The 27,321-nt window shown below is 45.0% G+C and overlaps 3 protein-coding genes across 7 annotated transcripts; 1 reads left to right on the top strand and 2 right to left on the bottom strand.

The window, feature by feature from the left end:
• Positions 1–1,286: 1,286 nt before the first annotated feature.
• On the bottom strand, positions 1,287–4,661 carry LOC114795185 (probable endonuclease 4). Of its 2 annotated transcripts, XM_028988104.1 has the most exons (7): positions 4,094–4,661; positions 3,147–3,356; positions 2,347–2,526; positions 2,144–2,275; positions 1,959–2,063; positions 1,753–1,882; positions 1,287–1,659 (listed from the first exon to the last, which is right to left on the bottom strand). In XM_028988104.1, the coding sequence occupies exons 1-7, from the start codon at positions 4,209–4,211 to the stop codon at positions 1,602–1,604; spliced, it is 933 nt and encodes a 310-aa protein (XP_028843937.1). In that variant the 5' UTR covers positions 4,212–4,661; the 3' UTR covers positions 1,287–1,601. The 2 variants fall into 2 exon arrangements, with proteins under 2 accessions (XP_028843937.1, XP_028843938.1); XM_028988105.1 differs by lacking the exon at positions 3,147–3,356.
• Positions 4,662–5,398: 737 nt separating this feature from the next.
• memo1 (mediator of cell motility 1) lies at positions 5,399–11,879 on the bottom strand. Its single transcript, XM_028988106.1, has 9 exons — positions 11,540–11,879; positions 9,418–9,499; positions 9,266–9,334; positions 9,063–9,175; positions 8,745–8,856; positions 8,228–8,370; positions 7,897–7,973; positions 7,539–7,643; positions 5,399–7,406 (listed from the first exon to the last, which is right to left on the bottom strand). The coding sequence occupies exons 1-9, from the start codon at positions 11,598–11,600 to the stop codon at positions 7,275–7,277; spliced, it is 894 nt and encodes a 297-aa protein (XP_028843939.1). The 5' UTR covers positions 11,601–11,879; the 3' UTR covers positions 5,399–7,274.
• On the top strand, positions 10,734–26,125 carry LOC114795173 (opsin-5-like). 4 transcript variants are annotated; one of them, XM_028988074.1, is made up of 9 exons: positions 10,781–11,764; positions 16,856–17,103; positions 17,400–17,473; positions 17,799–21,589; positions 21,862–22,067; positions 23,631–23,730; positions 24,630–24,734; positions 24,814–25,037; positions 25,602–26,125. In XM_028988074.1, exons 4-9 carry the CDS (start codon positions 21,460–21,462, stop codon positions 26,061–26,063), a joined length of 1,227 nt encoding a protein of 408 aa, XP_028843907.1. In that variant the 5' UTR covers positions 10,781–11,764; positions 16,856–17,103; positions 17,400–17,473; positions 17,799–21,459; the 3' UTR covers positions 26,064–26,125. The 4 variants fall into 4 exon arrangements, with proteins under 4 accessions (XP_028843909.1, XP_028843910.1, XP_028843907.1 ...); XM_028988075.1 differs by lacking the exons at positions 10,781–11,764; positions 16,856–17,103 and having other exon boundaries at positions 17,409–17,870; positions 18,830–21,589; XM_028988076.1 differs by lacking the exons at positions 16,856–17,103; positions 17,400–17,473; positions 17,799–21,589 and having other exon boundaries at positions 10,734–11,764.
• Positions 26,126–27,321: the final 1,196 nt, after the last annotated feature.

The raw sequence follows: 27,321 nt of genomic DNA, 5'->3' as shown, positions 1-27,321 counted from the left end.
TTCCTGTCCAAGGCCGCTGCAGAATGAGACCATGTCTCTCTCTCTCTCTCCCTCCCTCCGTCCCCGTGTGTACGTGGGTGGCGGGGAATTCATAGCCATTCGTTTCTACCCCTTTTTTTTTTTAAATTTCCCTCCGAGGATTTTGCCCAAAAGCAAATATTTATAGAGCCGTTGGCGCGGCGGCCTGCATCGCGAGCTGGAGGGTTATGAGAGCCAGATGTTGGCCGCTGTCCACAAGCGTCCTGGGCTTGGAGCTTTTGCCCAGCGACGCTGCCCCGCCCACTGCGTTGAAAGAACAGCGCTAACGAGCTTCCTGTCGGGGTCCAGGGTGGCGTGGAACGGCTGTTTACACTCTGCCCGTTTCCGTCAATTCTCATCGGTCAGGAAGTTGGACTCGGCGCGGAGACAATGGCCCATTGTAACATTAAAACAGGAAGCTTCGGACGTACACCCACCCACCCACAGGCTGTACGACACCCCGTACGTCTTCAGTGTGCCACATCAACACACGCCAAGTCCTCGCTGCACAGCTTACTGTGCAACTTCCAGTGCGTAATCCGAGGCTGCCGGTTCGAGTCCCGATCCGGCAAGGTGCCACTGAGGTCCCCTGGATGAAGGTCCCGTCCCCACACGCTGCTCCCCGGGCGCCTGTTCTGGTGCCCACTGCTCACCAAGGGTGAAATACAGAGGACACGTTTCACCGTGTGCTGTGCTGCAGAGTCTCACAGCAACACCCACTACTCACTCTGGGAATCCTGATGTGACATTTTACATGTCACTCGTCTCTGATACAACTGCAATATGAGCCAAAGGAAACGAAATGCCGCAATTTTATTGTCCCACTCCTAGAGCGTTCAGGTACGGGTACATCGTGGAACATATTGATTCATTGCACAGAGACAGCAGACTGGCGCTCATGGAGGGGAAAACAGAAGAGATTCTTGAGTCCCTGTGTATAATGCGGGTCGTCGTTCAGCGCTGGTCTTTGGTTCGGTCGGCTGGTTTGCTGCTTCGCTTCAACTTGCCTGCGCTGTAAATAAATGCACTAATTTTTCCACTTTGGTTGTGTTTGTGTGTGTGTGTTCCAGCCACCACGAGTTTCCAATATTCAACTTTTCCTACACTATTCAGATTTCCTGAGACACTGAATTATGGGTTTTCATGAACTGTAAGCAATAAGTCATCAAAATGACAAGAAAGAAATGCTATAAATATTTCATGAATCTATATATGAAATTCTCTGTCTAAAATGAGTGACAAAAATATTGAACTTTTGAAATGTTGAGCACAATTCATGTTATTTAATTTCTGAATAATTTAGAAAAACCGTCACAGCAGGTGAGTTTAAAAAAACAAAAAAAAACAAAAGACTTTTTAGAAAACTTTTTTTTAAACAGAGTAAATGGATTTAAGATGGGGTGGCAGGAGAGGACGTCAGTGGTGAAGGTCTAGGACCTTCCAGAACCTTTATTTTTGACGGACTGGCGCCCTCTACTGTTCAAACAGCGAACCATTTAATAAAAAAAAAAAAAAACAAAACGAATCAATTAACAAAGAACGAACATGAACCGAGAAAAGCTTGAACAGACTCAACAAACGTGTCATTTTTCACACAGGGAATAAAGAAGCTTGATCTGCTCCGGGTATTCAAATCCTGGTCTGGAGAGGGAGAGAGAGAGTGAGCGACAGAGGGAGCATCACCCACTTAACCATTTAAAATACGCCGTGACCAGAACGTCGAGTCCGACCCACCTGCCCGGGGTCTCCAAAATCAGCGGGATGTTGTCCAGCCGCGGGTCGTTCACAATGTCGCGAAACGCGTCCAGGCCGATTTCTCCGCGGCCAATGTCCTCATGGCGATCCAGGTGGCAGCCAAGTTTTCCTGACAGTTAAGGAATGTTTAAACGTAAAAAAACACGAAACTCCGTGAGGTGAGCAGGTAAAACAGCGAGACCCACCTTTGGAGTCGTTGAGGTGGACGGCCCGGAGGTAACGAAGCCCCACCTCCCGGTCAAATTCCTTCAGCGTGGCCTCCACCCCACCGGCGGCGGAGAGGTCGTAACCTTGACAGCGACCACCGGAGGTTCGTCACACAGAAACACGCGATGTACGAGGTAGGAGGAGAAGGGCGGCTCTTCCTCACCGGCGGCGAAGGCGTGGCACGTGTCCAGGCAAACCCCGACTCGCGCCTGGTCTCGCACGCGGTCGATGATGGCCCTCAGCTCCGAGAAGCGGCCGCCCACCGTACTGCCCTGTCCACTCATGTTTTCCAGCACTGGCGACAAGAGACAAGGATTTGCCGACGTCGGAGGGAGGCGCCTCCGCTCGCGTGACCGCGCCTTTTACCCGTGACGACTGCGGGCGTCTGCTGGTGGGCGTGGTTGATCGCCTGGGCTATCCGCTCCACGCAGTCGGCGGGACTGGAGCCCGTGGCCGCGCCAGGGTGGAAGTTGAACTGGTGGAGACCCAGAGCGCAGCATCTGCTCAGCTCGTCCACCAGCATGGCCCGGCTCTTCTCAAACACGTCTGGAAGAAACAGACAGGGGACACGTTCAGGAAGGACACTGCGGCTGTTCATATTAATAAAAGCAATAAAAAAACAAAACAAAACAAAAAAACGATTTAAGCCCCCAAGTTTGCTTTGGTTCTTGTATCCTGGGTGATTTTTGTATTTTTTATTCAATGCTACTTCTGACATTTATTTGACTTCCATTTACAGCATTTACCAGACGCCCTTATCCAGAGTCGACTTACAATCAGTAGTTACAGGGACAGTCCCCCCCCCTGGAGACACTCAGGGTTAAGTGTCTTGCTCAGGGACACAATGGTAGTAAGTGGGATTTGAACCTGGGTCTTCTGGTTCACAGGCGAGTGTATTACCTGCTAGGCTACTACCACCCAGTAGTTACAGGGACAGTCCCCCCCTGGAGACACTCGGGGTTAAGTGTCCTGCTCAGGGACAGGATGGTAGTAAGTGGGATTTGAACCTGGGTCTCCTGGTTCATAGACGAGTGTGTTACCCGCTAGGCTACTACACACCCTTTAAAGAAATTATTTTTTTCATTCAATATAAATTAGAATGTATAATGGCTATATTAGTCAATTAATACTCCGCATCGTAAAAACAATCGGCGGAATCCGCAGACCTTCCTTGGGGGAGCCGCAGTTCATCAGGTAGGAGCCGTGCGGCACGATGTGGTCGGGGTGGAAGCCGTGCGTCCTGCACGCCGCCCGGAACTTGTCCGCCGCCGCGCCGTCCAGGGCCGGTCTCCGCCAGGACCTCTGGGAGCCGAGGAAGAGGGCGAAGCTGCGAGCCCCCATCGCCACGCTGGCCTCCACCGCCTTCCACACGCCCCCTGATCAACACACGCCCAGGTTCAGCTGTCGGTGCCACCACCTCCAATCCGCATAAGGACGATCGGGGCAGTGGCGGCCTAGCGGTTAAGGAAGCGGCCCCGTAATCAGAAGGTTGCCGGTTCGAATCCCGATCCGCCAAGGTGCCACTGAGCAAAGCACCGTCCCCACACGCCGCTCCCTGGGCGCCTGTCATGGTGCCCACTGCTCACCAAGAGTGATGGGTTAAATACAGAGGACACATTTCACCATGTCACTTTGTAGTTTTACTACTGCAAAGTTCAATATAAAGTTCTGACAAAGGCCACACAAGCAGACAGAAATCAAGTCTGACTTGTTAAAACCAACTTCCACAAGCACAGAATATTTCAGTGTATTACGGGTGTCAAAACTGCGCAACACTTCGGTAAAACAACGTTTCTGCAAAATATTTGGACCAAAATGACCAAGACGGTGTCGCCGGTCTAAAATCTACTAAAATCTAGTGCTGTAGCAGCAAGAGTTCAAATGTGATTCATTGCATAGAATTTTTATTCAGCCTGGTGCACTACTCAGTATGATATATATATAAATTGAACCTTTGAACGTCTGAGTTACGATTAATATTTGCTTTGAACTCCATTGGAATTAGTAATGAATTTACGTCGCGAGTGGGGACCTTCGATTTCTTAAAACACGTTGAAAATGTATTTAATTATCCGAGCGCCCATCTTTAGTAAAATGAAAATGTTTTATTCACCCGCGACGGACACGTGGGCTCCGATAAACTTGTTCGCTCCCTTCCGGGGACCAGAGGGCTCGTCCGTGTCCGTGTCCGCCTCCACGCTTCTCTTCTTCCCCCGCTGCTTCGGAGCCATGGCGCGGCTGGACCGGACCTTCGCGGCCGATTCGGTTCTCTTCAGTTCGTTTCGTGCGGCTGGATTTCGCGAGACTCCCGCTTCGAACGTCGCGCTGACGTGAAGAAGCAAAGACCAAGCGCGCCCCCTACTGGGCAGGAGGTAAAGCACAGCGCCCCGATATTTACTTCAGTTACAGGCTTGAATATATAATGCAGGTAGCTAAAAAAACACACATAAATATGTCGGAGTAACACAAAATAAAATATAACTAATTATGTTAATAGATGTGAATTTAATTGATTTGGGCCTGTCAGTACGACAGACCATTTACTATTGCGCTGGGAATAAGTTTTTGGCTCCCACGATAGTAAACCAGGTCCCCATTTACTCCCTCGGAGCAAATTATAATAAATAATAAAAAAATAAATAAAGTGAAGTGATTGTCACATGTGATACACAGCAGCACAGCACGTGATGCACACAGTGAAATTTGTCCTCTGCATTTAACCCATCACCCTGAGTGAGCAGTGGGCAGCCATGACAGGCGCCCGGGGAGCAGTGTGTGGGGACGGTGCTTTGCTCAGTGGCACCTCAGTGGCACCTTGGCGGATCAGGATTCGAACCGGCAACCTTCTGATTACAAGGACGCTTCCTTAACCGCCAGGCCACCACTGCCCCCTAAATTAGAAAAGTTATGTTATGGAGGATGATCCGTGCAGACAGAAGTGTGACAGAAGTGTGTCCACTGTGTCAGCACACGGTGGTACAAAAAAATGTGTCCTCTGCATTTAAATGTCACAATTAAAAGCACAGTATGTAGTGGGCAAATTTCCAGCGGAAGACCTGGATCCATTTCAGCGCCTTAAAACATTGGTGTTGAATAAGGTTTAAGTAAAACTGAGCACCTAAAATCCTGCAGCTATCATTCCACACAAAGATTATTTATCTATTATTTAGTCCTATTAACAGGACTAAGTGGTTAAGGACAGCGGGCGAGTGAGATCTATAGTAAATGCAAAGTAAACTGTATTTTTATGCACTGCGGGTTAATGGTTTCCCAAGGTACAAATTATGTTGATTTCAGTATTTAGGCAACATAAAATGTAATGTTTTGTTACATAACTTTCCATATAGTCCAATTCTAACAAAATACAAATCCCATAAAAACAAAACTACAAAATTAAAAATCCTTCAATGTCATCATGTTTGCAGAGAATGCCTTCATTGTTCATTCAGTAAAACTCTGGAATGGGCGACATCCATAAATTAGCAATTACTTTTTAAGAATTACAGGTGCATGCATACACACAATAAAAAGTACTAAGAGTGTTGTTGCTTTTTTTTTTTAAAGTCATTTTACTATTTTTTTTTTTGTAACATGAGCCATATGCCACATCAGAAAAGCATTCAGTGATGCTTCATCAATGAAACCTGAGACTAAGGAGTCTTGACTGCTTGATTCCTTGACACTGATGTGCAACATCGGGTTTCCTTAGAGAACGTTAATCTACCTGAAGCAAAAACATAGCATATGCAACACAAATGGAGACAGAAAAAAATAAAATAAAATTCGATACACAAGGGGAACATCTTCCAGCGCGGGAAGTGTGCTGGGTTATAATGGACAATGGACCGTTGAAGCCGACATGGACTTGATGTCCCAACAAATGTCTAACTTGTTTATCCTCTGAACATGGAACTAGAATAAAAACACCTTGAACAAAGAAAAAAAGAAAATGAAGTGACCCAAGGCACATCTGCATGGTACGACACGCTTCCCTGTTTCGTTTAAAAGACAGCTTAACACTCGGTTTTGTTTTGACCCTCCTCATCGGTTTATAGGTGGGGATTCTGGGTGTAGGAAGGGCCAGCCATATTCCTTCCGTTGGGTTTGAAGTGAGGGTGTCTCTTGTTGCATTGTGCTCATAAGGATATATACGGATAGTACATACAAGTCTAGCCTACGAAGAGCTTACCTAAGTGGGTCAGGATCGACACCCGCTGCCCTGCTTGGTGTCTGCAACTTAACGTAACAACGGCATCTGAAACCACTACTCAAACCCACACGGTCAATTGACACATCAAATATAAAATTGAACAAGAATAATATGCTTAACTCAAGTGGAGAACATAAGACAGGAAAAACTAAAAAAAAAGAAAAGAAAAAACCCCCCACAAAAAAACAATGGCCTTTTAATTGACTAAGCATAAAAAAAACATGACTTTTTGGTATATACTGAACAGCTGAAGGTTAGTGAGCTTGGTAGTGTGTAGCCCTTTGTTAAGAACAACAACGGTAGGCTTAAGTCGAACATTTATGGCAGTAGCTACTTAAAACTGCTAATTCACACGTTCCAGCCTCATCAAAATTGCGCTAGGTGAAGCGTTGGACCGTAGTCCACTCTTGTACATATTCTCGTTTCTATTTACAGTGTCAAACAAAGGTGAGCACGCCCCTCGCGGTCGTGTAAATATTTCACCGCATCTTTCCCATTGGAGGTTGTTACGTAGTCGGCGTAAATTTGCCGTACGGTCGCAGCTTCGGGGCTGTCCGAAAGAAAAGATGCGACGCGACATTTACACAAATGTGACGGGCGTACTCACTTTTGCGAGACATTGCACATATGCACAGGTCTAACAAAGAGTGCAAATGTAAAGAATATGCTTTTATTATTTCTTTTATGCTAACTCTGATTCAATTGGATACAACGCTCCGCTTTTCACGTTTACCGTCAGTCTTTTCTAGGACTCCAAAGTCGACTGCAGTCCCCTAATACACTTCAACAAGAAAAAAAAAACAAAAAAACACAAAAATAACAAAATACCATCAGCATTACCAACAGCATCCTGGACTGCAACTGCACTTCAAGCTACGAGTTCAACCAAACCATGTAAGTGGGAGTCAGAAAGCGGGGAGTCGGGGCAAGAGGCGGTAAAAGTTTCATGTCACACGTCAGCTCTGTGAGTGAAAGGATCCCGGCTGCACCCAGCTTCAGGTCCTTTCCTTAAAACGGGTGGGGTTGGCGGGTGGAGAGGATACAGGTGGTCCGGGGTCGGGATCTCGCGGGGTCGGGTTTGGCCTCAGTGAACAGTGAGCGCCCCTGCAGCGTAGCTCACGGAGCTGTCCTGCCAGTTCCGGCACTGGCTCGACTGGGCATAGTTCAGGAAAGAGAAGTTCATGTCTAATCCACTTTTCTTCAACTCGGCCACGGCCTACAGGGAAACACATGCAAGTACATGTCTACACAACAGGCCAACACCAATGAGCTCCTCTACAAAATGCACGAAACTGCATGCAGGTGTTCAAATTCGGACAAAAAAAAACAAACAAAAAAAAACACTCACGTTCAATAGAACTCCAATAGGGTGGCGACCACAAATGGTATTGTGGTATTTTTTCAAGTAGTTGCTAAAGGATATAGGGTCCAACTGCTCTATAATTCCCATACCCTGGAGAGAAGAAGAGGGACGCGTGAACATCACACCACAGAAACGGGACGTCGGAGCAGGAGGGAGGCTGCAGTTGGGCACACGTGTTATTACACAGCCCCGACGTGTTATTACACTGCGGACATCCCTCAGCAAGTAATCACGCTCCATCAAATATTAATGAAAAAAAAAAAAAAAAAAACGCACAATTTTGGAATAATTCTACGTTTTCAATAGTCAAATTTAGTCAAGACGAAAAAAGTAAAAGGTTTACCATCTTGTCGAGGTGCTCAATGGATCTGTAAATCTCTCCTTGGCTTTCATCATAGTAAGTGTAACGGAATCGCTGGCCTGCACATTTATGGGAAAAACAGAGTGTGTTCACGTTCAGGAAGCCGGGATGGGATATGTTGTCATTTTCACAAACGTAATTTGAGAAGACTCAAAGTATGAGCGCTCAGTGCTTTTGTGAAATTATTGTAGGTGTCTCCTCAAGAATTTCCAGAAAAGAAAATGTTCACATTAAGGCAGCACAAGCGGTGTTTAGGCCGTGGCTGATCGAGCGGCAACAGAATTATAGATGAAACGGGCATCTTCACGCTTACCCCAGTGGCAGAAGTCTGAGGAGATGATGAAGAGGTTGGAGGGGTCTGCAAGATACTTGCTTAGCAGCTTCCCATATTCCTGCTCTTTTGATTCGCTCAGGGCACCAACCAGCACTGGGACGATGCTAAACTCATCTTTATGGCTGCATTCAGAGACAAATTCACTAACTTATAGAGTGACACGACACGCACGTAATATGCCTGTAAACCGATCTGAATGTCACAAGGACGAACACAGGGGTGGATGAAGAAGAGATGAACTGATGTACTCTCCATCATTTCACAATTGATTCTTAGATAATCATTCTGAAAAAATAAATCTGAGCAAGGACAAAGATACTAACCCAACACATGAATTCACTTCCTAGGCCTCAAAATCACAGTCTAACTACTGACCAAACAGAAATTAAAACATTTGAGTTCATGCTCAACTAAATTACACTGCAGTCTCTTGCATAATGGAACTCATTTCATGCGTTCAGCTCCATCCAGCTTCAGCCTCCTTGGCCTTAAATACCTCTCCATGGCTTTTGCAGTGTAAGGCAGGTGCATCTCAATGCTGTGCTCATCTTCGTCCGTTTGCAGACTCATCCGCTCGAACATTCCGGTTTTCCAGAGGTCAGCGTAAACTGCACAAAAAAAAAAACCACGTACGGTCCAGGTATGACAGCGTATAACGTGGTGGTGATCATATCTTTGGCGGAGCCGTAACCATAGAACAAAAATGTGTCTTTTCTTTGGTCTTTGTAAAGCCTGTGCTGATTTCTGCAAAGCTGAGGAGCCCTCCAACATCCGGACCAAGACGGCGGATTAATTGATTAGAGCAATGAATTACCCTTCTGGTCGATTCTCAGGTCATACAGAGGGGTCCTGTAGACCTCGGCGGGCGACAGAGCACAGCGAGACAGTGGCACATGGTGCGAGGGTCCGAGAATGAACACCCTCCGGCTGCAGGGAGAGAAGCAGAAGGTTCCGGGAACATTACAGTCCGGCAGCATCTCTACGGTCTCTGTGATAACGGACACAGACAGCACTCACGTGATAGACGGGTCCACCTGTTTATAAGCATGCGCTGCACACGCACCACAGTAGGTGTATCCAGCATGTCTGAATGGAGACAAACACAGTAGGTGGCATAAACCCCCAACGTAGTACTTCCGACATTGGAATATTCCTGGCACGGTGCTTACGGTGCAATGATGGCTCTAGCAGGTTTAACTGTGGATTGTGCTTGAGATAACCAGCCCTCTAGCTGTGCGTTCAGCTGAGATCCTTTGAAAGAGGGAAAAAAAAAAAAAAAACTTTATTATATTATATATGTATATTATCTACATACATATATTGCTTTTTATTAATGCAGAACGCTTGCCAATTCAGAGAAGTTAAAATTAATTATTTTTTACTGAAGTCAACAGCAAGTTTATATGCCAACTGATAATTCTGCATTAAGGCCGTGAAAACTGACCAATATACAGATTTATATTGAATAGATGACTCAGCATTAACGTATTCAAACAAACCTATCTTCTGAGGATGACCTCTTTTGGACAAAATCCACTTATCCTCTTCATAGATAGTGCGCCTAACTTTAGGTAAATTACATGGGTGTCACCTAATCTCATAGTAGAACTGCTTTAGCAGCTGACCTTTGAGCTCCATCAAGCCATTTGGCATTTGAAAAGCTGCCCCACACACAGCCCAAGTGCTCCTGCCACCTCCACATTACCGCTCGTGCAACCATGACCGTGTATGCCATGGCGAGCATAAATGCCCAGCAACGCTATGCACGCTACTCTGATTATGAACAGAAGGGCGTTGAGACAATAGGAGGCATTAGGAGAGGACTGGTATGATCTCAAACACAGTGTCAACCCTACTATTATGCAGTCAGGACACGTTAAACCTGGCTAAACAGGAAGTCAGTTGCACCGGTCACCTTAAACCGGTTGAATACTCCACAACATAGGGGGAAAAAAAGTACAATATAGAAATCTGTTCTGCGTTTGAGGACAGCCTCAAAAGTGCCTTTTTTTGTACAGAAAAGCCACATAGTCGCTGCACCGCACCCCCTACATGCCAGGACTTGGATCGACCCCATTAGTCTTGTTGTAAGCCCCGCCCAGAACTCCTATATGCCTACAGATCAGCTAAGATGTGGGAACAAAGAACATATATAATGTGTGTGTGTGTGTATATATATATATACACACACACACACACACACATACACACACACCTTTAACAAACCAATGCTGCCCTCTTAATTTATCCACCCAATCACCTCCAGTCACTTTACCGAGCCGGAGACGACCAGACCAGGGCTGCGGTGGTCTGTTCGGACCGACACAGAACTGTACAGGGAGGGAATGCACCGCACACGTCATCCATTCGGATTTTTTGTTATTTTTTTTAAAATGCATCCTCTGATCGGTCATGTAACAAAAGTGCTGACTAAGAGCCAGCAACAAAGCCAGCTAGCCTGGCAATCCGTGTCCTTGTGAGCGGTCCCCAAAAACACACACGCTGTCAACACACGCGTGATTTTACAGTAATGAAAATAAATATACAAGACAGATTCCGACCATTTTGAGTTTTAGCAGACTGGCTAACTTGAGGCAGACCTCGCAAGGCAGGACCGCAGCTCCCCGGAATAACAAACGCTTAAAAAAACGCTGGCCAGCTGGGCTACAAGGCGCAGCGATGAAGGTTTTTTTTTTCATTTTGTTTTACTTTAATTCCTAGACCGTAAGTAGGCTAAAGGCAACGTTCGCTAGCCCGCTACGGCTAAGCCAGAGAACCCCAGACGAAGTCACCTCGCCAGGCAACACGCAAAACGGTCGAACAAGCGCACGAATTCCCGGATTAAAAGCGCCACTCGCAAAGCAGGCGGCCGGGTCCGTTCACATCAACGCGGTCAAAGGTTCCCTCAGCGGCGAGCCGAAGCAGCTACCTCGGCTACGTGCTAACAGCAGCTAGCCGTCGCGCCATGTTATTACCGGGCGTCGGCCGAGCCAACTGCAAAAAGTTCACCGAAGGACGAGAAATAACAGCGGCTTGTGTCGGGTAGCCGTGTGCTTCGCCAGCCAGCAGTGGCAGCGGACGAGCGTACTTTAAAAAGTACCGTGAGCTGGTGGGGTGAAACTCGGCAGGAAGAGAAGGCTAGCCCCCCCGCTTCCAGCCGCACGGCCTGGGCGGCTGGTCTAGGGAGAGCCCTTTAAACACCGGCACAGCGGACCACCGGCTACCCCCACACCGGACCGCGGCCGAGAGAACCCCGCGGCACCCCTCCTTCCCCTCCCCGGTGCTGGCTACCTGAGGCGGTGTACCAGCTGCCGGCGTGACTCGCTTCTCTGCACACCATTCGGTTCGACATCTTAGTACTCGAGCCTCCTATCTTGGTCAACTAAAACCTTTTTTTTCTCGGAGGAAGGAAAAGTAAAAAAAAGAAAAACAAGAAAGAAAAACAGATGCAACACCGAGAAAGCAACCGAGAGAAATTGTCGGCGACAGACGGCGAATTAAAAAGACTTGACCAAGGTAAGATGTGTTAATTATTTAGGGAAAAACCGCCGTAGGTGACACTGCTGATGTTTTCGGAAGAACAAAAGCTCGAAGCCGCTCGTCCGCTTGCAGCCCGAACCGTTCCACTGTGTGTGTGTGTGTGTGTGTGTGTGTGTGTGTGTGTGTGGCTCGGCGCAACTCGGCCGCCGCGTGCCGCCGTTTCGCGGCTTCTCATTGGTCCCTTCCGTCGGCGCGTATTCCTATTGGCCGCCTGGCGTAGGCAGGTGAGAGGACGAGAAATGACGTCAGGCGCGACAGATTGGCCGGTCGGGCGAGCTGCAGGGTGCCCGTTCGCCGAGGAAATACTGTGGGTGTCGTTCGTTCACATGTCATTACCAGAAATGCGAAAAAAAAGTCCGGAATGGCAGCAGTGTCACCATGGTCAGAGGGGAGAGATGTGCTGCGCATGCGCAGATCGTCCTATGCGCTGGTCTGTGATGTGAGTTAAGATGCAGTGTTGAAAGTCAAAGCTGAAATTCTTTCCCATACAGGCCAGCACGCTCCATACTAAAAAACACGCACAACGAAATAAAACAACGGGACAAATGTATGGAATAGTTCATAGAATACTGCTAATCCTGTCGGATGCTATTCAAAAGATTCAAAATACAAATGATAAAATATTCAAATTGAAAACGAAAAGAAGGATTCATCACAAATTGCAGAAAGTAGAGTAGGCTTTGAGTTATCTCCGCCGCCAGAGGGCATCATAGCTCAGTCATAATCATATGACGTGTGATGAGTACTGCAGAAAGATATTATTAAACAGAATGTGTATGTTGTCAGCGTGTTAAACACAAAACAAATACTGTATTCATCGCATGCATTCAATGCTTTCCAAAATTTTTTCACATATGTCATGACACACGCACACAAACATTTATATATATACACACACACACACACACATAGTTAAATGAGTAGATATGATGAAATGATAAGAACAGCAATTATTAGATCTGATTTTCTCTGTAGTACGCTTCAGGCTGAACAGATTATGTATTTCCACACACTAGTTGTTCCAGGTGAAATAATATCTAAAATAATCATAAAAAGAAAATTGATTGATTTGATTGATTGCTGTCCCAGATACTCCAGTTAAGAAGTGATGCGTGGCGTCTGTTTGAGATCTCGGTTCGGCCCCAGGATCTAACTCAGGAACTGGTAGTAAGTGATGGTCCTCGATGACCTTGCTCCCATGATTCAAACTCTAGACAACTTTGAAGAAGCTACCTGGCAATTACAGGGCGGTTTGGTCATAAATTCTGAATTTTCCATTTATCTTATTTTGCTTTGGGATATATGCTGCACATGGCTTTAAGCTAAGCTGTATAAAGTACATGCTTTGTCCTGTGTAAGACACATAAGGAATGTATTGTGCTTCATTATATCCTGCTGCAAAATACTAAATATGGATACTGATAATAAAACTGACAGTAATCATGTAGGACAGTTTCATATTTCCTGATTGAGTCAATGTTAGGAAGCTGAATATTAATAAAAGTATATATAATTGGTTAGTAAATTCTGCCATCAATGAAATCAGTCTTTCTTATGGTTGTAAAGGTTACTTCTGCCCTGAAAATGAGAAGAGGGCTTGGGAATCTGTCTTTTTGTGTTGCATTTTATTTCCACATTATACACAAGTGGGGCCCAAATCCAGACGCAGCGAAACGAACGCAGAGACTTTCCGTCCCTCGCTCTGCTGAGGTCTCCAGCAGAGGACACAGCAATCTTGTTCTCTCTTTTTCTTTCTTGCTCCAGCTGAAGAGCTCCTTTCAATACCAGGTTCTGTGGCATGCACAGTCTCGAGTGTGTGTTTCCTGCACACCGTCAGCCACTTTCACATCGGCCCTTCAGACAATGCATCTCATTTCGGATGAGCAGACTGTGCTCTTCCCCGGGTTTTGTGGGCCTTCATGTGCAGATATTCTGCTCGGACAGCAGAAGCATAGTGGGTCAATACAAGTATGACGACGCCCTCATCACCTCTGTTGATTGTCAGTTAGGTTGAGTTTTGGTAACTCTCTGTTGCATAGAAAAAAACTCCCCAAGCAATATTAATATTTCAGCTTCAACCCTCGTCCAACCTTTGGTTGGTCATTTAGCGCCTTTACTTCTGACTCAGAAGCTCCCCTTTAGGGCTGATTGTGGCTGAATGAACTGCACACCAAAATATGACCTGAGGGGGAGTCAGGTTTCATTCTCAGCAAAGCAAGAGCTGAATCCTGCATGAGACAGGCCAGAAAAGTTTATTTTACTTGCTCATTGTGTGCGATTATTGATAGTGTGTAACATGGTCTGGTGTGTCCTTTGGAGCTGTAATTTCATTTGGAAAGATCCTGGCTTAATGAAAAACACACATAGGTGAAATGTACAGTTAAGACAGGGTGAAAAAGAGAACAAAATGGTCTTTATTCCTGAATTAATGTATTTAATAGGGCATTTTTGTGTGCTTCCAGGGAGTTAACGTGACAGTATAATCTCCTTGTGTGCAGAACTGGCACCGTAGTAATTTAGTCTTGCCCTTCAAACACACGAGGTCTGTGTTTAACACTCAGACAGCCAGCAGTCGTGGAGATGCCGTATCCTCTGTAGCAGAAAAAAGGAGCGAATGGCCTTGTGGAACTGGGAAACAGTGTTCACTGTGAACAGTGTACCCCCTTTCAGATCGATAAATTAGACAACATGCATTTTGCATGCAGTGTAATACACGCACATGCTCACGTTTGCTCTGCTAAATTTGTGTCATTTTAGTGTTGCAACTTTAACAAGGCGAAGCTATGCCCATAATAACGTGCCTATTTTTGGAGACGTCACATGGCAGCACCCCTGCAGTGGTGAAAGTGGTTAAGTGGTGTGGTGGGAAAATGGCAGGCCTCTCGGGCACCGTCTCATTAACACGCACAGTGACAGTTTTACTGGGTTAAGGGAGAGTTTGCAGGTGCATTTAGTAAAAAGTAGAACGTCAGGGATTTTAGTTGAAATTCAGAAGAAAATGACCAATAAAGATAACCATTATTCAAGGGACCTTAGAAAGTGTCTGTAGCGGTCATGACGGTGACTATTTTTGGGACATAGTATTTGTCATTTCTGTTGCCGTGTTCTTTGCCACACACTTTCTTTTGCATTTGTATATATGTAAGATGATATATGTATTTTGCAATATAATTTATCATCCATATAAAGTTTTCTCTTCTGTTCCTGAGCTCTTAAATTAAAGAAAAGATGGCTCATTAACACGATCAGAAGCTAAATACATACATGATATTTAAAGAACAGCCCAAAAATTAAAGCAACTCATATGTATTGCGATTTGCATGTCATGGTTATTATAGTTCTCACTGAATACATTTTCCATGAAGACCAAAAAAAAAAAAAAAAAAAGGCACAAAATAATGTGTTTCTATGTTATTATAATTTTTAAAAATTCATGACTATATCACCCAAAACGTTATTTCTCCCAGTTGATGCTGGTAGAAAGGACATGTTCGGGCAAAGGTCAGGGTGGGGGAGCTCAGCCAAGAAGATGGGGGATGAAAAAATGGCTGCCTCGTGGTGCATTCCTTCAGCCTGAAAGCACTGATGAAGAGAGAAAGCTGTCATATTCCAATAGGACATGATATTCCTTTTTTTATGTCAACCCCAGATGAGCCTATGTGGGAGAAAGATACTCCAGCTGTGCACAATAGGTCTCATCTTGTGGATTTTCGTTACAATAGGCACTTCTCCCTAACCAGTGACCAAAGCTTCAGGTCTACAATATGCTAACCTGTCAACATGACCTCTTTACAAGTACTTACCCTCCCTGCTGGGCGCATTTTCCAGTTGGATGGTGCGTGGTGTTTCAGTTTGTTCAAAGAAATCAGAAATCATCATACTTGTCATACTTGTCCGGGCAGTTAACGTTGGTAGAAGCATCTGAAATGCTACAATGCTGATAGGGTCAACAGAGGCCATGTGAACCCTGCGCCAAGTCAGTTGCACCCTGTATGTTTTGCCCTTTGATGCCCTCATTTCAACACCCTAACATAATTACAAAATCAGTCCAACCAGAAGATCATCTATTTAATTTCATGTCAGTAAGGATTTCATGCTCTATAGCCTTGAAGAATCTAGATTTTTTTCCGATGCTAAACGACTCTTATGCATTGTGGAGTTTATAACTCCAAATCCTAACATTTTAATCCATAATTCCAATTTGCTGTATTTATCAATGAGCAACATCTGGGCACTTTAAGGTCTTCTGGCTCAAATCAACACAACCCTTTACAGAAGTTTCCATTAAAAAAGGGCCAAGACAAGAGAACAGGACAAAGAAAAATTATGGCTTCTAAACGACATGCAGTATTACACATTCAGGCGAATAAGATTTCAGCGCAGCGTTAGTGACATTTTCCCCCTCCACCTTAAAACCATTATTGCGGGGAAGGCATTTCCTGTGCGCTTTAAATGTCTTCCGTGCACATATGTTTCTTGCCACGGACCTAAGGCCAGGTGTCTCTGATTGGCGCGCACGGCATCCCACGTCACAAACCATATTTCAAACCTTATTTCTTTCATCACCGCATCATGCGCGTTGGCACATGTGGTCCTGCCATACGTCTTGTTCATGGCAGTCGAACATCATGCTGTGAACGGTTAGAAGTAGAGGAGGGGAGGGATATATGCTGCAGATTTCCACGTTACATTTAGCCAGTAACCAGTGGTACAGGATGCATTTGCGAAAGTTCCGTCGGTGTGCTAGCTGCATTCTAAGAAACACCCTAGAAAGCACTATTTGGAGATATATGTTGGAGCGTTTGATCTGGATTACTAGTCTAACTTCACACAATGATGTAATTCACCGTAATTCTTGGAATTTGAAATGTAGGACTTTTATCAGTCACATGTGGCCGTGGAGCATGAATTTGACTCTGCAGAGCTCTACCCCGTTACTGTCATTAGGAATTTATGGGCCATGGTGGAATTTATTGGATGTTATATTCTACGGAACCTGAAACGTGCATGCTAATTCATCTTTTAATTCCTGTGATGTACTTCTATTTCTTCTGGCTATATGTACAGAATCGTAGAAGAAAATTCAAGTTTGCAATTGGCATTGAAGATTTTAAAATGGCCTGATTGTTGGATGTCAGCGGACCGTCTCCGCTTTTTCCAGAGGAAAATGAATGTAATGGAGCAGGCCCTGACCTGGTAGTGGGGCTCAGATAAGGGCCTCTCTCTGGAGTCTGGATGTCAAATGTCACATCCTCCCTGATTGGACGCAAGGTGGGGAGTCTGCCGTGTGAGTCTGCCAAGCACGCTAACAGCAGGTCAGTGAATAAACACTTTGGTGTGATGGACTTAGACACCTTCAGCCAGCCGAGGCCACATGCAGCACCAGAAACGGGCCGAGCTTTCCCCACAGCATGTGGCCGCTTACATTGAGAGAAATCAGAAGGTCCCTTGGGTCCAAAAGTGCCAACAATCCTGGGCTGTCGAGTCTGGATTTGATTTTATTCTTGTGGACAGTTTATGAACATTTGGTTAATATTATCTCACTTATGAATGACTGAATACACACATCAGTGTTGCTATTAACGATCATTGTTTTTTTTTTTAACTGAAGGAATGAAGAATGGTGCCGTATCTTAGTTGCGGAACAGAGAAGTGCCTTACGCTAATCCTCCCTTGGCTCAAGTGGTATGAGACGGGGCGGGGGTTTCGGGGGGCTGGTGGAGGATGCAGAGTCAATACAAAGCCAGACAAAGCCTCACAAAGAAGAGGTCTTATGGGGATTAGACATCCATGCTATGCACTGTTCACCCAGTGCTTCTCATTACCCGAATCTTCATGTTGCCAACATTCATTTTTGCATCAACTGTAGTCATGCATGTGGTTGTGTGATTTTTGCCGATACTGTTCCATATTTTAGAACATTTCACTTAAACACAAGCTGCAGTCCAGCAATCTGAACCTCCTAATTTATCCTGCTGGACGCGATTGGTCTGACCGTCGTGTTATCCAGAAAGGAGTTCTCCTGACCCGGCTTCATCCGTCCTTGTCTCCTTCTCCCTACACGCCTGCCTCTTCTATTCTGGTACGCCGCAGTGATTCTCTACAATTGTGTTTGCCCTTTAACTCCGTAGCATTCAGTCAGGCCAGAACATTCATTCCATCTATTCTAGTAAGATAATGGCTTCTTTTCGTAAGACATCATGTCACTTCATTTCATCATAAATGAGCGCTGAGTTAATGCTACTGAACTCCTTAAATGGCCCTAGCAGAGTAAATTTATTTACATTTTTTTCCTTATCAAAATATAAAGGCAATATATAGGTGAAAAAAATGAAGACTTTCTCTGGCTGGGTTAGGATGTGCTTAGAGCTGTGGTTTTGAGAGAAATTCGTCTGACCCACACTTAGCCGTGATCACTTCACCTCAGACCACAAACATTTTGGCATGGAATATTTAGGCGGCACTGTACATCGGGACGGGCATGCAGGTCACCACGTGCTCTGTTCCATAAAATAACCAGTTGCTGACTGTGGCAGTTGCCTTAGAGGCACCTTGGTGGCTCAGGATTTGAACCTACTGATTATGGGGCCGCTTCCTTAACCGCTAGGACACCACTGCCCCACTAATGTACCAATTGACACCGTATTAATTTAGTTTATTTATATAAAAATCGAATTAGTTGGTGACAAATTTGTATTAATTATGGTGGCAAACTCAACAACAAACATGCCATGTTAGGTACTACAGGTACCTATCATTGGTCCTCTGCTTTTTAAAACCTTTTCAGTTATTTCCCAAATAATGTTAACGAGTGTGTGCTCATTTATTCTCATATTAATTCATTCATAGTCATGCATATTTCATACTTCAAGCTGTTTTCAAACCTTCAAGCACATGCTGCAATTCAGAACACTTGGCCTGTAATGGGACTAAGATTGACACGCGATGACCTGCGGCCCCTGAATATTATTTAGGTCTAGGAGACATTGGAGATTTATTAATTTATGTTTATGACTTTACGTCTCTGTTTTATGTTTGCAGATGTGTACCTACCTCGCAGGTGTGAGTAACTTTATGTTTGGACATGAATTTGTTCTACATGCTGTACATGCTGCGCTGAGCTCCTGAGACCATGAGCAAAAGCTTCGTGATAGCGCTGTTATGACTGCTGAGCTGTGAGAACGATGCCAAAGTAAACTGTGGAGACTCGGGCTCAAGTCACGACAACCACCACCTATACCCACGGGCCCGCCCTCCCCCTAGTCCAACACAGAGCATATTTTATGCTTCAAATGTGATTAGCATGCCCTGCCTCACCTTTACGAGAGAACCAAGGCCCTCTGTTCTGGTGTACCTCAGCGGTGGGGAGAGTCAAAGACACAGACCGCATCTCTACCGGTGCAGTGGCCACCAAATGAAAGATCCCTTTAACTCCAGCTTTCAGACCTCAACAAGAACAAAGAATCCAATAAAAGAGCCAATGGGAAGCAGAAATGCCCAGGAATTCGTGATATGGAAGCCTGTGGAAAGGTGTCCATTCCCAGCAATGTCTTCTTCAGACCTGCATTTTGCCAAATTTGTATTTGGTCTGGGTCGGAATGTCCACAGATGAACAGCTTTGCCCAGAGCTGAGCAGGGAATCCTACCCTAAATGGTATTTAACCTGTCATCTTAGGAGGTTAAATCTCCCAACCTCATGCAGCTTACCTCAAGGTAACCACAAGAGGCAGGTGTTATTCACATGAAACACTAATCTCTTTCCCTGGATGGGCTTGATGTTCGCTTCCCTGGGGAAGAATTAAAAATATATGTATATATGCGACCGCAAGGAAGTACCAATTCAAAGTATATTGGTTAAATGTGTGGGGTCTCCAACCGAAAGTTTTGAATCATGTGACACCACCTAGCACAGGGTTGAAAAACACAGCATGATAGGCCAGTCCATATTTTCCTTAGCGTATGGCGGTGGAAGCTGGCTTCGGGAACAAGATAAACATGGCTATGTAATGTCTACCAAGAAAGAACTTGACCAGATTAGCCTTTTGACTCCCACCTTCGTTGCAAGGAGTACGGTGACAAGCAGTGCAGCTCTTAAAACATCCTCAGTGTTCCCGCTGCTCAATGCGCCATAGAGCTTGTCCTAATTTCACTTAGCCCAGATAGGAAAGAGGAGGGTGGACTTGTTTGCGGCTGGACGGGTGACAGTGGTCAGGGTCAGGGGTTCAGCCCCACAGTACCGGCTCTCTCCGCCACTCAAAGAGCGGGTTGATGTAGAGTCCGGAAGCAGAGGGGCAGCTGGTGGGAACCCTGCCCACCACATCCTGAATGCTGGGAGAGCCAGTCTGCAGTGGCGAATCCCCCGAACAAGGCATGCAGTGTGAGACGTGTGCCTGTGGAGGGACTCGGGTTACCCCATCATCCATGCTCCATACAGAGCACTTCAGTCCGATTCCAGAAGAGGCTTGTGGCTGGGGCCCTTGATTAAGATCTCCAGTTATGTGTCCGAGGAGGTTTAAATACAAAGACAGAATAAAAAGTATATTTTTCCAACACAAATTAAACAGAAATACTGCATTCAAATCCTGTCGTTAGTATACGATTCATTTCAAGTCCTTAATACTCCATATTTTCTTGCGAGTGTAATTCCAAATTTCGAAGGGTTTGCCTAAGTGGAGCTAATTACTGCAAGAAAAGACGTGCCCCGAGGGTGAAAGATCCTGGGTTCACAGGAAACTGGATGGCCTGTACGGTTTCCAGTTGCTGAAATTAGCCCGTGCCCTGCCTTGTATTCTGTACAGCATGAGGTTCAGATTAACGTACAGTGTGATTGCCACAATTTTACTTCGGTAAACTTATTTTATTCAAAAATTGCCAAACCAATCTTCTAAAACTTTAAAAATAGTTCACACACACACACACACACACACACACACACACACACACACACACACCTTTACAAATAATTATGCATATTACAAAACCAAAGATTGAATAGTTTTTAAGTAGTTGAAGGGACCTCCTGGGTGTTTTAATCTGACGAAGATTATGCACTAATTGGGTTATCACACCGCTCACTGAGCACAAGTCATTAAAATCATAAAACGTCTTTCATCACATGCAGTTACAAAGTAATCGGTCTTAAACGCCACCAGGCTTCCGATACACTTATTTATTCATTGCATGTTGCATTGGGGTGAGCAGAAATTTTCAAAATTGCATTGTTTCGCCTCACACTTGTGTTTCAGCACCTTGGACAGTAAAGTATGACAGTGGCCTGTTGACAGCCATGTAATATGAACCATCTGCATGCAACATGGTTTAAAGTCTTTCATTTTTTTTTTTATTGACTATGTTTTGTCGTATTTAGGATACAGTTATCTGAAGCCCACCCATTTTAAATAAGTATGTCTCAGTAGCACCAGTCATGAAATGTATTGATGTGCCTTTAAGAGATGTGCAGATTCTTTCCAAATCTCCATCTGTTTTGTCTTTAAAGACAAATTGGATTACAGGCACCCACTTGACCATTGGACAGCATCTGCTTCAGCAGTCCAGGGTTTATTTCCAGAATTCACGAAGAGTCCACACACATTCGAGTGGGCTTAGACTCACCGCTCCAGGCGTCGTCCCTGTAGTAAAATGACCGACTCTTTAAGAATCCAAATCTAAAAATGACATTGAAAATCCCCGTGAAGGTCGTTCCTATTCCCTGGAGGAATAATAATTTTAGCATCGTGGAGACAGAGCCTCCGCTGACGGAGCAAGGGGAAACCGCCATTGGAGTTTACCTGCTGCTTTTAGGTGTGTACACTTTCTTTCTAGAGTTTTCTATTCTTTTTTTCCTGAAAATCTAATTTCAGAACCTACGTACACAGAACTGGAAACCTGAAATGACTTAATTGTCCATGCATCGTAACAACAGTTTATTGCTAGGTAATTCAGAATATCTACAGAATCCAGAACCATCCTCAGACAACATCCTTCTGATTCTGTCCACTATGCAACATGCTAAATGAAATGAAAATGTCCATCTGGTCCTGCTGCGGATGACGCTTCTGTGTGTTTTGTCGCAGGCTGCCTGTCCTGGTTTGGGAACGGTGTAGTAATATTTGTGCTGTATAAACAGAGAGCCTCCCTGCAGCCGACGGACCGCCTCACCTTTAACCTGGCCATTTCTGACGCTGCCATATCTGCTTTTGGATACTCAAGAGGAATTGTGGAAATTTTTAACCTCTTCCGAGATGATGGATTTATAATCAAATGGGTGTGGACATGCCAGGTCAGTGTTTTCCCAACTTCACCCTCCTAACTTGAAAGCTCCTGGTTATGCTCATACAAACAAGCACAGACCTATGAATAAGCAGATAAACTGTTTTGTATAAATTAAAACATGAAATGGAAGTTCACAATCACAAAAAGGGTTTCATTAAGGTTAGAATAAAGGTCTATACAGGGATCTAGATTTGTTAATATCATTATTGTCTGTTTTACTCAATGTAGATTTCCATGATTAATTACCGATTGGAGTGTTGGAATGAAAATGCAATATCTGATTATACTAGTGGTAGTGAGGGCTGGGACTGGTACAACACTATAATATAATTATGATATAATTAACTTTATGACTATTTTGTCATTTCATGAAGTGTTGTTGAGCGGCAGAATCTAATTTACATACCAGACACACACATATTTCTTTTAAAATTTATTTTGGGCCCTTACAAGACTGGGCTGTGTGCACCAAGCCTTATAAAACATTTTACAGTCCTGACTTGAGGTCTTGTAAGCCTTTACAAAGTGATGGGCCTTCCAGGAGCAGATGAGGTCAGTGTACAGCTGTGGCTCTGTGTCATTACAAAGATCTTAACAGTTACCATGTTTATTCTATCTATTTGGCTTCTTTATCTTTATTCTTCTTTGTATAATCCCATTCATTCACAATATAATGTTCTTTGCATGCTTGCTACGATCAAAGTCAACTTTATTGTCATCTCACTATATACAAGTACACAGAGAGACGAGATTGTGAAGCTTTGGAGATTCAAATTGTGCAAAAAGACAAATGGAATAACACACAACACAAAAACATGACGAAGGACATGGTATTGCTGCCACTGACCTCATGCTAGGCTTTGGAATGCTTCACTGCTTATTTTTCTTGCCTGAGGCTGCTGTACGTAGAACCCTGATATTGTTACACCGTACGAAAGGTCTCTTGGAAAAACACCGGCCTAACAATAACAGGTCAACGCCCCTCCATCTCAGATGGACAGATAAGTGGCGGGTCCAGGGGATCCATGTGCGCCTCCGCCTGAGCAAAAAAAGAGCAAGCACTGAGGTTAAACTGGAGAAACTGGAGGGACTCGAAAAGAACCAGAATGAGAGAGAAAGTGAGGGGTGGAAGGAGGTGGAAGGGAGACGGGGAAGGAATGAGGCAGGCATGTGAGAAGCATTAGCAGCTTACTGCATCAGCGTGATGGGACATGATCAGGTACACAAGGGGCGGGAACACATGCTGCCCTGGAATTTCTCCTAAATGCCAGAAAGCTGGACCCTTCAGGGGTGACTTTTAGATGAATGATACTCCTTCTGAGAGCACGCGCATACTGTATAGTAGTGATAATGTGTTGTATGGTAAAAAAAAAACAAAAAAAACACTGTAGTACCGTGTAAAACATGAACGTGTTTTTCATATATCCAAATGGTAATTTTTCATACCGTTTCATACCGTATGCCGTTAGGACGACCTAGAATATTCTTGTGGGGCTTGTGACAAACAAGCCGATTTCCAGCAGACTTTTCAGATCTAATCCATCACCCGGCTGACCTTTGCCTCCTCCAGGTGGATGGCTTCTTCTCCTTGCTCTTTGGCCTTGCTAGCATCAACACCTTGACAGTAATCAGTGTGACCAGATACATCAAGGGATGCCACCCTAGTAAAGGTACTGTTTACTAGCCGTTGCGAGCGAGACAAGCGTGAGGAGCATTGGAGTGACGGACCTAGATTAACGCTGACAGCCATTTCATGATCTTCGTTGCACCTGAATTAGTGTTAAATAACATCTCTGATAACCCTATAGGCGAATTGGTGAAACGGAACACGTGAAAAACATGAATAAATCCATATCCAAAGTTTCATCCAACTATTTAAATGAAAAATGAAAAGTAGTAATTCATTTACACCAATCTTTGTTGTTTGGTCCTTCTTTAAAGTTGGTGAAAAGTCACTCACTCCACCCTGATTCTGACCCTTCAGCATGTGTTGATTAAATGATTATTATGGTTATGGAGGTGACAAATGAAACACCTCCACAAATAGATTTCTTTTCCCCGCTCTCTGTCAACAGGAGGTCTTTTCACAGATTCAGGTTTCCAGCGTTGGCCTGGCTTGAAAAGGGCTCGTTGTTCCTGAAGTATCACAATCTGTCATTCATAACTCAACAAGAATGCTGCGCCGAGCGCTTTGCTTTGCACTGTGTTTGCATAATGATCAGGTTTATGAAGCCTCTAGCAGGCACGAATCTGTTCAGCTTCAGCCACACCAAATATTCTCAGGAGACATTGAAGAAAATCACATTAATCGCAGGATTACAGCACAATACTACATTTTTAAAAAGTCATATGTCCCAATTTATATGCAATTCCTATTAACAACGATAAGTAAATGGGTATAAAGTACGTTTTGTTTTAAAAAAAAATTCAAATTTCTTTATGGATGATACGTAGTAAACAACATTTAAAACTTTGATTCAACATTTTTAATATAAAACTGTATTTAATAGCAAAATGTAATCATTCAAAATAATTGTTGTGCACGTGAGAAAATATTTCGTATTTGCAGCATACTGCATTGGCACCAGCACCATCAACATATCGCTGCTGTGCATCTGGACAGCAGCCCTCTTCTGGGCCACGATGCCGCTGATAGGCTGGGGCAGTTACACGGGTTTGTTCTCACACCTCACACACGGTCTCCCCTCGCCAGGCCGGCTTCCGACCTCACGTGCGCCGCGTCTTCTTCGCAGACCATAGATACGGCACCTGTGAGATCGACTGGTCCAAGGCCAACTACTCCACCATCTACAAATTCTACACCATCTCGCTGCTCATCTCCTGCTTCTTCATCCCAGCTCTGGTCATGCTCTTCTCGTACGTGTCAGTCATCAACACGCTGAAAATAGGCAACACCATGTCAGCCGACGGCTACCTGACGGACCGGCAGAGGAAAGTGGAGAGAGACGTTACCAGGGTGAGTGTGGACCTGGCATCATGTGTAGCAAGAGATCACGCTCCAGAGGACAGCATGTGCTGCATGGCTCTCCACTGGCCAGCCGGAAGAAGCAGGTCATCACCTATAAGCATCCTCTGCAGTCAGTATGAAAGTATACTCACTGGAAACCTCCAAAACACCTACAAAACAACCTATTCCTCATAAAACCGTAGCAATATTTCATATGCCAAAATATGGGATATTTTACACACTACATGTGTTCTACATGGTATATATAAAAGCGTACATTACAATATATATATGTTATGCATAGTTAGCAAATTCCTATTTGACTTTTGCAACTATAGTGTTTAGACTTGATTTCTATAGTGTAGTTTTCGTAATTAATAAAGGATACATACAAGGACAGATTAAATATTGCTCTTAAATGGCCATAAGCACAAATCAATTTAATCGAAGGGCCACATTGTAATTGTTTTCATTTTACACACCTTCACGGGATTTGCTCATGGAGTTAAGATCTTTTTTTTTTTTTTTTGCCACAATTTCTGTCCTTAATGAATTCAACATTCTGTGCTGCAGGTCTCTATTGTTATTTGTACTGCCTTCATTGTGGCCTGGTCCCCTTACGCTGTGATGTCCATGTGGTCTGCCTGGGGCTTCCACGTGCCAAGCACCATCAGACTCTTCACGCAAATGTTTGCCAAGTCCGCCAGCTTCTACAGCCCCCTCGTCTACTTCACCATGAGCAGGAAGTTCCGCAGGGACGTGAGCGTCCATCTTCGGCGCGCGCGCGAGAGCACGGACGCGGTGCGACTGCAGCGCTTCAAGGCCCTCAGACACAAGGACGGCGCCGCCGCCACCGCCGCGGCGTCGGCTCAGCTCGCCCCCCACCAGAGGGAGACAAATGACACCGTGGGGCAGGACCTTGAGTCTGACCTGCTCTCAGGGGTCATCAGCCCCCCGAACACGCCAACAACCTCGAGCGAGGAGCTCCCTGCCACGGCACGTGATGCTGGGGAGCACCAGAGTGACCGACTGTAATGACAGTAATGTGATGTCTCTGCCTGAACATATTAAAAAAGTGGAAAAACTCCGGAATCTAACTGTGTGCAAGTAATTTAATACCCGATAATGTCAATTAAACGTCATAAGATGGACACCCATCCTGGTTCCTTAGCAGATGACCATGCTCGGCGTCTGCAGGTCGGCCTGATCCTATCTTTCGGATACCCAGCATTCCCATACAGATGCACGAGTGCACTTCGCATGTAACTGTGCTTCTGGACGCAGCATTATGAGGCTGGGATTAGTCCGGAAATCGATGTCGGAAAATAGGTGTTTCCGATTTGCATACTGAAACTGTGGATAATATATTAATATAGCTTGTGCATCTGTGAAATGGCTTCTGGTCTGGTTGGAAACGTTCCTCACTGCAAACTTTACATTTTTACATTTACAGCATTTACCAGACGCCCTTATCCAGAGCGACTTACAGTTAGTAGTTACAGGGAGAGTCCCCCCTGGAGACAACAACAACAACATTTATTTCTTATATAGCCCAAAATCACATACAGTATGTCTCAATGGGCTTTGACAGGCCCTACAGTTGACACCCCCCACACTTGACCCTTCTGCACACAAGGAAAAACTCCACACACAAAAAACTCTAGGAGAGAGAAAAAAAGAAAGGAAGAAACGTTGGGAAGGAGTGATACAGAGAGGGACCCCCTTCCAGGGTAGAGTGAGCCTGCAAATGGTGTCAGTGCAGGGTTGGATATGATATAATGATAAGTCCTACAGTTGTAGGGTTGGAGAAGTCCAGGATGTAGTCAGTGTCATGGTCTAGATTATGTGTCCGTAATGATGTTACTGGTCCATTTGAAGATCCCTGAAGCTGTAGTTGTAATGGTGGTGGTGGCTGTGGTGACCCTCTGGTTAAGTGTCTTGCTCAGGGACACGATGGTAGTAAGTGGGATTTGAACCTGGGTCTGTGAAGTGAAGTGAATGTCACTTGTGATACACAGCAACACAGCACACGGTGCACACAGTGAAATTTGTCCTCTGCATTTAACCCATCACCCTGAATGAACAGTGGGCAGCCATGAAAGGCTCCCGGGGAGCAGTGTGGGGGGACGGTGCTTTGCTCAGTGGCACCTTGGCGGACCGGGATTCAAACCGGCAACCTTCTGATCACCTCTGCCCCTAGGCTACTAGCACCCTAACTCTGTCCACTTGGACCCCCCTGAAAGGCCGGCATCCATGCTTGAAACACGGCCAGTCCGTGGTTTCTCCCTGAACC

The sequence above is a fragment of the Denticeps clupeoides genome, chromosome 8 (genome assembly GCF_900700375.1).
Source record: "Denticeps clupeoides chromosome 8, fDenClu1.1, whole genome shotgun sequence".
Classification (NCBI taxonomy): Eukaryota; Metazoa; Chordata; class Actinopteri; order Clupeiformes; family Denticipitidae; genus Denticeps; species Denticeps clupeoides.
Note: the sequence above shows the minus strand (reverse complement) of the source record. Positions and strands in the feature narration are given on the sequence as shown.